The sequence below is a fragment of the Priapulus caudatus genome, unplaced genomic scaffold (genome assembly GCF_000485595.1).
Source record: "Priapulus caudatus unplaced genomic scaffold, Priapulus_caudatus-5.0.1 Scaffold322, whole genome shotgun sequence".
NCBI lineage: Eukaryota > Metazoa > Priapulida > Priapulimorpha > Priapulimorphida > Priapulidae > Priapulus > Priapulus caudatus.
In genome coordinates this window covers 98,788-109,756 of record NW_014577383.1, presented here as the reverse complement: position 1 = coordinate 109,756, position 10,969 = coordinate 98,788, and the positions used below count along the sequence as shown (strand labels likewise).

Genomic DNA, 10,969 nt, shown 5'->3' with positions numbered 1-10,969 from the left:
GAGAGAGAGAGAGAGAGAGAGAGAGAGAGAGAGAGAGAGAGAGAGAGAGAGAGAGAGAGAGAGAGAGAGCGAGAGGGGGAAGCAATGAAGATGCTGAAGGTGTGGAAGAACTGACCTTGGTGCCAGGCCTGACCGAGAGGGAGTTCTCTACCTAATCATAGTTGTGATACCACGTTCTCAAAACAGTGCCACAAAGTTGAACTTTTAGTGTGAAAAACATGCATATGCTGGTCAGTATATGTCCTAACAACACTTTCCGACACGGTTAAGTTATTCGGCACGGATAGGTCAACTACTACGCAAGGGGGATAGAAAGGCAAGCCTGTAAGAATGTGACCTCCACTAAATACCGGAATGAGGCTGGAACGGAGAGCGTATTGGCTCGAGGTACTACCAAGTCCTGGGAGGAGTGCAGTAGGAGAGCGATCAGGTATATCTAGAAGTTTACTGCAATAATGGTTACAGGAAATAACGTACTGTTATGATCACATACATGTATACGCTATGACACTACCTGAGTTTTCCTTGCGAGCATGCCAAAAAATAGATATAGACAATCAGACTCATTTTTGAAAAAGCAGAAGACGCAATAAAAAAATAAAAACAGATAAAATATCAAATAAAATATGTAATATATAATTAAAAAAAACAAAAAAACAGATATAATATAAGATAAAATATGTAATATATAATTTTTATGTTGTAAAAGCAGATGTCATCACGATATACTCGTTATATTTTGCAGGATATTTTACAACATACGCCCTGCTGTTTTCACCTGAGACGTACGCTTCTATACACAACAACACTAACCAACCTTCCTTCTCTGCTGCGTGGCGTTGGCGTTTCGCCTTTCGCACAGCCTGTTTCTCCATCTCCTCCCTCTGCATCTCGGCAATTCCCACCAGCGTCTTCTTGTCCCAGTGGCCAGGTGGCAGCACCACGCTCGTGTCGAGAAAATTGTTGATGGCGACCTTCAGGTCTTGCCCGCCGTCTGCCGTGTAGGCGACCCCCTGGAACGTCTGCAAACAACAAACATGTACAAACAAATTCTGTCGCAAATTCTCCCAGTTTAAGATACGCTTTTGATCGAGTTACTCTTATGTGGCATAATAACACCTTGCCCCCCTGTGCAATCACCAGTAATATGGCATCTAGGTTTTTTGCAGGAAGCTCTGGAAGCTAACGCGGTGCCGACTTTAGGAGCAAGGAGCAAAAGGAGCGATGCTCCCCCCCCCCCCCCCCCGCGCCATGGCGACGCGCGCATCCTGCGGTCGCCGTGGCGATGAGGCGTGCATCCTGCGGTAACCGTGGCGCCGATGTACCTGGTTGACCATGAGTGCCCCGATGGAGCGTCCGATCTGGTGATAGTCAAGTCCGTCGGTCGCCGGGCCGAGCAAGATGAAAAGGAACCTCACGGGAATGTCAATCTCCAACAGTGCGGGCATCGAGGTACCTGATGACATCATCATCAACATCAACCATCATCATCATCAACATCAACCATCATCATCAACATCATCACCATCATCATCATCATCATCATCATCATCATCATTAACCATCATCATCACCATCATCATCATCATCATCATCAACAACGCATGCACGCACGCACATGCGCATGCACGCACACACGCACGCACGCACGCACGCACGCACGCACGCACGCACGCACGCACGCATGCACACTCTCTCACGCACGCACGCACGCACGCACGCACGCACACTCTCTCACGCACGCACACACGCACCTTGCGCTAGCCGCACGAACACTGTGGTCGGCTTCACCAGGTAGCTGACCGTGCCGACGAGTATCGCCGCTCCCTCGGCGCCCTCTGGTATCCGTTTCAACAACTCCGATGTCTGCTTGCTGGGCGCTGGCTGTTCAGGAAACTGGTTGGTTCCCGTCACCGACACCTGAAAGCAACAGAGCGACAATGAATCATCGTGGTCGTACTAGCATCATCAAAGCTACATAACACGACATAAAAAGTGTCATAATAAATATTTCATCGTGGTCACACTCAAGCGCGTAGCCAGGGGGGGGGCCTAAAACCCCCCAATCAAAAAATAAATAAATAAATAAAACATTTTTTTCTCTATTTTCTTTTTCTCTTAAAAGCGCGTAGCTGGCCTAATCCTGGCCTCGTTAAAAAAATTATAATTACAATTTTAATTATCAGCCAGCCTATTTTTAGTACCGTATTCAAAAAAATGGTCTTAAAGCACTATTTTTACATTTAACTAAAAAAAAAACATTTCCCTTGTTACTCGCTCGAGGACCCCCCAATCCAAATTCCTGGCTTCGCCTTTGGTCACACTAGCACTCAGCGTAGCCTGTGAAGCATGAATGATGACGTGTATGATGACACTACTTTGATGACACTGCTATACCTTGTCTCCCTGCTCCACGTCACGGTAGAGAGGCACGTTGGTGATCTTCCTGGAAGATCGGCTGCTGTCCGGTTTGCGTTTGTCCAGAAGCGAAACCACACTCACCCTGCAAGATTCCCACGTTCAACGTGACATGCAAGGTTAGAGACATAACTCTATTAATTTGGCAAGAATGACAGGCCCCACAGTTATGGGCAATTGAATAATTGAATCACAGGCAAGGTTAGAATCATAACTCTATTAATTTGGCAATAATGACATGCCCCACGGTTATGGGCAATTAAATAATTGAATCACAGGCAAGCTTAGAATCATAACTCTATTAATTTGGCGAGAATGACAGACCCCAGAGTTATGGGCAATACTAGCCTATTACTAGGGCTATAAGATAAGGATATATGTAAGATACAGAATAGGACAATATTTATACTACGACAATTTGGAAATAATGATTAGTTGATGCACGGCTAATTACGCGTTTGTACTCACTTTCTAAGGTCGATCGCAGCAAGATTTTTGAAAGAGATATTTTTGGGCAAAAACTTATTATCACCTGCCCACCTGCAACGTAATAAAAAATAGAATTAATTACACATTAATTAATTAAGGATGCATGAATCTAGAGCATCACGGGCAATACACGAGGACAGTGTATGGATATCAAACAGTTGCAATTTATTGAAAAAATTAAAGCAACACTACCTAGGAGATCTCAGAAATGCATTAAAGGAGGTGTCGCGGAAGACGTAGGGGGAGGAATGGGTGGCGGAGGAGGTCGGGGAGGGAGGGGGAGGGACAACGTAGGTTGACGAGGAAGGGGTGGAGGAGGTCGGGGAGGAGGGGCAGAGGTGGCAGGGGAGGGAGGGCGTAGGCCAGGGAGGAAGGCAGGCGGAGGCAGTTGGGGAAGGAGGGTGAGGAAGAAGGAGCGGCGAGCACGCACTTGTGTTTCAGCAGCAGGGTGTGTATCAGTGGCTCCACGTCCTGCTTCCTGACCTGGTCGTTAAGCAGCATGCTGTTTACCACGCGATCCAAGATGCTCGGATAGTCCAACAAATGCATGTCCAGCAGAACCATGCCTGCAAGAGCAGCGTACGCGCCGTTGCCACGACAACCGTTACTACGACAACATGGGGCCACATTCACACCCGTATAAAATTATACATCATAAACTGCGCCACTAAATTTTCGATCCGGCTTTCGAGCAAAGGGAACTTCGTCCCCCCCTCCCCAAGCCGTTTATTCTTCTCTTACGTTTCTCCTTCCCCTCTCGTTTCTCCTTCTCCTCCGTTTCCCCTTCTCCCCCGCGTAAGCCCCCCCCACCCTGCGCATTTCAACCCACCCCTTCCTCCGATGCACTTCGCGAAAGGCCCCTGAGCAGGCTTGGAAGGAGAGCGGAGGGGCACGCGAGGGGGGCTTGCTCCAGCGGTCGACGGACCCTTCTGCACGTCCTCCTCCGAACTTGATCCCAGCGACGCCAATCTCCCTTATCGCACACGCTCATTGGTCCTATCCGCTCACAAGGATGAGCTCGCCCTCCAGCTCGCGAACGATCTGCCACAGAGAGCAGAGAGAGAGAAGCACAGCGAACCAACCCCCCCACCACCCCAGACCACGACCCCCGCGACCGTTGATGGCCGACGCACACCACCAGACAGAGAGAGCAGAGAGAGAGGAACCAGGAACCCACCACCCGCAGAGACGACCCGCGCCGAGCTCTGCGAGATCGAGACCGAGACCGCAACTCCACCGACAGAGAGCCTGAGAGCACGAGCATCAACCGGGACACACCTGCACCGAACCCCAAACTCCCCCCAGAGACGACGAGTGACAGAACCGACGAGACGACCGAGCGACCACCAACGACGAGCACCCACAAGACGCACCCGAGCCCGGACCCCGAACGACGAACGAAGAGAACTGCACAGGAGAGAGAGACGATTAGCACGAGGCAGAAGGGATGCGAGGAGAGAGCACCGAGAGAGAGGAGCGACGGAGCACCGGAGAGCAGATGCGCGAAACGAAGAGTGAATGATCGCCCGCGCAGAAGTGGCCGCACCAACCACACCAGATGAGGACGACGACGGACCGAGAGGAGCAGGAGACACAGAGCAGAGGAGAGGACGAGAGAGCGAGACGAGAGAGAGAGGAGAGACAGAGCGACGACAGAGAGAGAAGACGAGAGAGAAGAATGAGAGAGGAGAGAAGAGAGACAGAGAGAGACCGAGACCCGACCGACCGAGAGAGGAGAGAGACGCAGAGAGCAGAGAGATCGAGAGAAGACGAGAGACGAGAGAGGCAGAGAGACGAGAGCAGAAAGACGCCAACGCACACACAGCAGAGATGGCGGCCGGCACGAGAGGAGAGAGAGCAGTCAAATTTACCACTAACAACGTTAAAAAGACTCCGCCCACGCAGGCCCCCAACTTTAAGACACGAATCTGCCCCGACGCACCCCACCTCACCTCGTTGGTATGCTGGCTCCCACTATCTTTGGTTTCGAGCCCTATGCTAATTCGTCCTGCAGCATTCATGCCTGCGCACGCTCGAGCCTGCTGGTGCGTGGCATGGCGGCTGACACACGACGCCGATCCCGTCTGATACCGTGCTCGTCCCCGCAGCGCGCACGCAACAGCGCGTCATCTGCGCAGACCGGACAGGGGGGGGGGGAACACACGACTGACCAAATCCACTGCTTAACCTGTGGGTCACGGGACCCCTTTGCGCCGTCCGTGGATGGGCTTCAGGGGCGTCGTAACCCATGAGCATTCAAAGTCTTGTTGTACCGGCTTCACGTGCATTTCTTCTGGGGAGGCGTCTGTACGCTTTTCTCACCAGCATTCTCAGAGGCCCATGGACTCAAAAAAAGCGTTAAGAACCGCTGCACTACGACTAAACTCACTCGCGAATTTTGTCAGCGGTCTTGGTATGGTATAGAAGCCGCGCGACCGATCGGGAGACTCGCTCTAAAAGACGTCCGAGGCGGCGCGCGCAGCCGAGACACCCTGCGCAGACACCGCCACTCACGCTCTCGCTGCCAGCCATGACACGCTGGCACACTCGCACCACGAGACCGCGCCCAAGACTCAAGACTCGCGGACCCTCACGCTCCTCGCGACGCACTCATGCTCTCGAGGCCTAAACACAGAGAGCATGTGCGCGCGCAAGACAAGATTGAGACACGCGACCGAGGACACGCCGGCTTCACGAACTCACGCTTCTCGCGAGGCCTGCACACGACCACGAGACACGATGAGACACGATCAAGACATGCACTTGCCAGCAACACGGATTGAGACACGTGACCGCAGACACGCCCGCTAACGGACTCACGTCTTCGCGAGGGCGTCCAGCCTTTCGGCGTCCCGTACTCGTCGCTCCGTCTCATTGCAGTTACTGTCGCTAGCCCGCGCATGCTCCGCCTCCAGGATGCCGCTGCAGCAGGTTGCGTTGTAACATCACATGGCTTCCTGTTCTCCGCCGCTGCGCTCATCCTCATTGCGACGTGCCCGAGCCGTGTTCGCCGCCGCGACTGCTGCTGCTCCTCCCGTATAGAGGCCGCCTCGCTGCCAGCAGCATATGCCCGCCGTGTGTTACAAACACAGCGCGAGGACGACGCGACGCGCACTTACACACACGCACGCCACGCACGCCACGCACGCACGCACGGCACGCACCACGCACGCACGCACGCACGCACGCACGCCACGCCACGCACGCACGCACGCACGAGCCCACGCACGCCAGCGCACGGCACGCGCACGCACAGCACGCCACCATACGCACGCACGCTCACTCAGCACAGCTGCACAACCACACACACACACACATAGCAGCATACCATTACTCAAGCACGACGGAACGCCACCACTGCACCGCACTCACATGTGCACACATGCTAGCGAGTGCTAAATGAATATTATTACAAGTTGAGCCGTGCACATATGGTAATATGGACGACCAGATCAGATCTGAAAAGAGCAGGCAGAAAGATTGGGGCATAGGGAGCTTCCACTAAATAAAATAGATAAACAGAATCCGGACCTAGGGCTACCAGAATTTCTGAGGCCTGCCAATGGAAATTCCTACAAAAATGGCCAAATGGAATGTAAAAGCGGATTGTACATAATTACTGGGAAATCTTAACACGCCCAGCAGGCCGCATATGGGCAAAAAAAACGAGAGCTTAGAGGAGAAGAGGGGCAACTAAAAACAAGCAAAAGAAAATGTAAGAAGAGGGAGAGGGAGATGGCGATAAAACGAGAGGCAGACAGAGGAGCAGCCGAAAGGCAAGAAGAAGCAGAAGAAGAAGGAGAGAGCGAGAGAGAGAGAGCGGCCACCTATGTTGGACTCCTATCCTGCGTCGTCTTGGGCAACGCCGTGCCGCGCCTGTCGCGATCCCTTCATGTCATCGTCGTCCTGCACTTCGACATTCCTCTCTCATGAAACATACAACCAAGAATTCCTCGATAAACAATCATAGAGATGATCTTGCCAATTGATCCACAAATACCAATATGCGATTAACAAAGCGCATATAGATTATATCAGAGTCACGATAATATCAGATTCCCTCCCTACTTGTCTACTACCTGATTATTATAGATAGAATATTAATAATATATACTATACTACTCATATATATATATATATATATAAATATTATTAATAAATATATAATATATATGCAATCATAGAGATGAAGATTAGTAATACTAGAGATTCATTATGACACACATCTTCCATTGCGTGGATGCATTAAAAATATAGTTGTCACCTTTGTAATACAATCTAGCTCTCTCAAGTAGAGAAAATAAACAATGTTATGTCACCAATAGTTTCAGATATTGCCGTGGCATATTAGTATATATTAAAAACAGTTTTGCTAGTTCATGGTAAATTCATAAAAATTTAGTCCGACCTAAACTGGATTGACAGGTGGTCGGATATTCGAAAATAACGTATAAATGCGTGAAAACAACTTACAGATTAAACGTGGATTAAAAGTGGAGTATAAGTATGAAATATGCTTTAATAATAATCATTCCACAGCATAACTAAAATAATAGGGTACGGAAATATTGTTAGTAATTGTTTAAAAAACAGTGATTGAAGTTTGGCTCCCATATTTGCTTTCTCTCTTTGGGGTAAGGTCTACCCAATGTTTTAGTAAGAATTTTTTGGCATGGACTTGCCCTCACTTCTGGCTTTGGTTCGATTGAAAGAAACACTTCCTTTTTTCACTTGCCAATATCCGCAAACAATAAAACAATACAAATACATAAACCACAATCAAGATATATACAGTACAAACATAAATCACTATCACAGACAAGCAAACAAATCTATGTCAACATTGGTATGGGACACACTGAGAGACCACTCCAGGCAACACAGGATTATGCAAAATAGCAGTCATGCGTGCGCAGTACAACCCTGTACACTACACATATATAGAACCCCGATTAACTGCATCGGATAAAAAAGAATGTCGGATAACTGAAGATTAGATCATCAAGAATCTAACCTATAAGAATCACAAAGCTATACAATGTGACAAGTTGCACAATGTGATGTTGGATGTGTGGAACGCAAAAAAACGACTTGGGGAGTAAAGAAACTTATACCACTTATACCACCTATACCACCTAGATGGCAAATCTGCAAGTAATAATGAACAAATGGATATTCGTTTTCCTTTACAAAGCACTATGAGCAAAGTACATAACAGACAGAAATATCTAGTGGGAGGATATTTGTGGGGGTGAAGGGGGTGGGGAGACTGCCAAACCCAGAAAGCACGGTCGAATACTGTAGATCCCTATCTAGGTGAAGGGTGATAAGCGAGTGGACCGCAGTGGACAGAAAGACAGAATTAGGTGACCAGACCAGAATGTCGAGCGCGCGCGAATCCACCCAGGTTAACAAACTCCGTGGATAGTAGCGAGCAAACCGCGCGGTAGATGTAGTAATATATTTTATTTATTAAAACAGGTTAGCTACAAAACAACATCCTCGCCTAAACCGTAGACGGAAGAGACGAAATCTAAGGCGAAATTCGACGGTAATCATGAGATCTGCGGCGGTGTTCATCAGTGGCGTAGCTAGGATTTTTTTAGCGGGGGGGGGGGCACTGGGGGCCAGGGCCTTACATTTTCGTGGGGGGCACAATATATAACTTTTCTTTGTATTATACTGTTCTAACGGCATTGTTTTAATTCAATTTTTTTTTATCTAAGCATGACTTTTCAGTGGGGGGGGGGGGGGCACCTGGGGCACAGAAAATTTGTGGGGGGCCACGTACCCCCCCCCCCCCCCAGCTACGCCCTGGTGTTCATGCGCATTCTGCAGACGTAATTCAGCGGGATTTTGTGGACATCCAACCCCCTGTCATGTGCTTATCTGCAAACGTGTCACTGTGTGTGCTCCACGGTGACCTATAGTGTGTGCGTAGCACTCTGCCACCCTCCTGCGGCTCACACACGCCTCGGCAAATATATCCAGAGAGAAAATAAATAAAGACGGATAGACACGTACAGCGTGACCCACACACAGTTCACAGTTCGACTCCACAGGAATGATGCAGTTTGCTGAGGAGAAGGAAAGGAGAGAACTAAATGAACGAGCATGAATTCAGAAAGCATCGTCATTTTCTCTCAGCCATCACTGGCGAATATCGATGGCGAGTAGGGTCGTGGAAAGCAAGGTGCCACCTATATAAGAGCGGACCAGATATCTTGAGAGGATACTCCCAGGTTGGGGAGACTTCAGGACTCCCTCTCTCTCTCGCACACTCTATCTCTCTATCCCTCTCTTTCTCTCTCTCTCTCTATTTCTCTCTTTTCCCCTCTCTCTTTCTCTCTCTCTCTCTCACACAATCACTCTCTCTCTCTCTCTCTCTCTCTCTGGCTCTCTATTTCTGCTCATTTTCTTCTCTCTGCTCTATTTTCTCCTCTTTTCCGCTCTCTCTTTCATCTCCTCTCTCTCTGCACACAGCTCTCTCTCCCTCTTTCTCTCTCTGCTTCTCTCTATTTTCCTCTTTTCCCCATGCTGCTCTTTGCTCTGTCTCTCTCTCTCACACTCCTCTCTTTCTATTTCTCTCTTCTCTTCTCTGCTCTCTATTTCTCTCTTCCCCTCTCTATTCTCTCCTCTGCTCGCTCTCTGGCGTCTCTCTCTCTTCTCTGCTCTCTCTCTCTCTTCTCTCTCTGCCTCTCTGCTCTCTCTCTCTCTCTCTCTCTCTCTCTCTCTTCTCTCTTGCCTCTCATCTCTCTCTGCTCTCTCTTCTCTCTCGTCTCTCTCTGCCCTCTCTGTCCTCCTCGCTCTCGTCTCCTGCTCTACTCGTCTCTCTCTCTCTCTCTCTCTCTCGCCTCTTCTGCTCTTCTCTCTGCTTCGCTGCTCTCTCTCTCGTCTGATCTCTTCTTGTCAGTCTCGATCTCGTCTCTCTCCTCTCTCCTCTCTTCTCGTCGCTCTCTCTCTCTCGGTCTGCTCTCTCTGCTCTCGTCATCTCTCTCTCTCTCTGCTCTCTCTCTCTCTCTCGTCTTCTCCTCTCTCTCCTCTTCTCTCTCTCCTCTCTCTCTCTCTCTCTCTCTCCTGCTCTCTCTCTCTCCTCTCTCTCTGCTCTCTCTCTCTCTCTCTCCTCTCTCTCTCTCTCTCTCTCTCTGCTCTCTCACTCTCTCCTCTCTGCTCTCTCTCTCTCTCATTGTCCTCTCATCTCTCTCGTCGTCTCTCTCGTTCTCTCTCTCTCTGCTCTCTCTCTGTCTCTCTCTTTCTCTCTCTCTCTCTCTCTCTTCTCTCTCTCTCTCTCTCTCTCTCTCGGCTCATTTGCTCCTCTCTCTCTCTCTCTCTCTCTTCCGCAAACGTACCTGGTACCGCTCTTCCCTTGTAGTAAACGCGTTAGTCGCCTCGCTGTGAGAACACAACTTTCTCGCTAGCTTTCATGACTACCGCGCATGCAGCGTCTACCCTCTAAAACTTTACGCACTACATTGCTGGCCGCTGACATGTAATTTTGCCAACAATTATTACAATAACTACACAGATACACAGGTAACAATACTACACAGATACACAGGTAAACAATACTACATAGATAAAGCAGATAACAATACTTAAGAGACAGTGTATACAGATACACAGGTAAGCAATACTACAGCAGGTACAGCATTGCCCGAACTCAAACGTGCTCGTTTTACATTTCAAATACAACCTGCGACACTAGATTCTGTAAACTACGTAACAGGAAGCAGGTGCAAATTGCTCGCCAAGTTCTGGCTATTTCAGGTTTCTATCCTACGCGATTAACTGTACACCCACGCAACTCAGCAGCGTAAAAACTGGTTGTTTTTTTGTCAGGAAATAATATGTTGATATACATGCTGCATGCCACCATCAGCAGGCAATTTGGACATCGCGATGTGTGTAAACATTCTGCCGTGGTATCGCACTGCCGACAACATGCCTCAGGCCGGTCACTTCTAACCCACGAGACCGTCGCCAGGATGTAATATGCGTTTTTCTGTCCTTTCTCGTAACTAACGACTAGTCAGCACTCGACAACCAAAAGACGAAGAGATGA

At 49.2% G+C, this 10,969-nt stretch overlaps 2 protein-coding genes across 2 annotated transcripts in view; both read right to left on the bottom strand.

Annotated features, from left to right (window-relative positions):
- The window catches only part of LOC106809005 (anion exchange protein 3-like), a 10,841-nt gene extending 6,942 nt beyond the window's left edge, over positions 1-3,899 (bottom strand). The window contains exons 1-7 of the mRNA XM_014811944.1: positions 3,739-3,899; positions 3,338-3,473; positions 2,887-2,958; positions 2,398-2,503; positions 1,755-1,920; positions 1,326-1,456; positions 818-1,022 (exon numbers count right to left, since the gene is read on the bottom strand). Of these exons, the coding sequence (XP_014667430.1) occupies positions 818-1,022; positions 1,326-1,456; positions 1,755-1,920; positions 2,398-2,503; positions 2,887-2,958; positions 3,338-3,473; positions 3,739-3,898 (976 nt within the window). The 5' untranslated portion in view covers position 3,899. The remainder of the gene's footprint in view (positions 1-817; positions 1,023-1,325; positions 1,457-1,754; positions 1,921-2,397; positions 2,504-2,886; positions 2,959-3,337; positions 3,474-3,738) is intronic.
- LOC106809004 overlaps positions 3,889-10,969 on the bottom strand; it is a 21,524-nt gene continuing 14,443 nt past the window's right edge. The window contains exon 11 of the mRNA XM_014811943.1: positions 3,889-3,948. Within this exon, the coding sequence (XP_014667429.1) occupies positions 3,904-3,948 (45 nt within the window). The 3' untranslated portion in view covers positions 3,889-3,903. The remainder of the gene's footprint in view (positions 3,949-10,969) is intronic.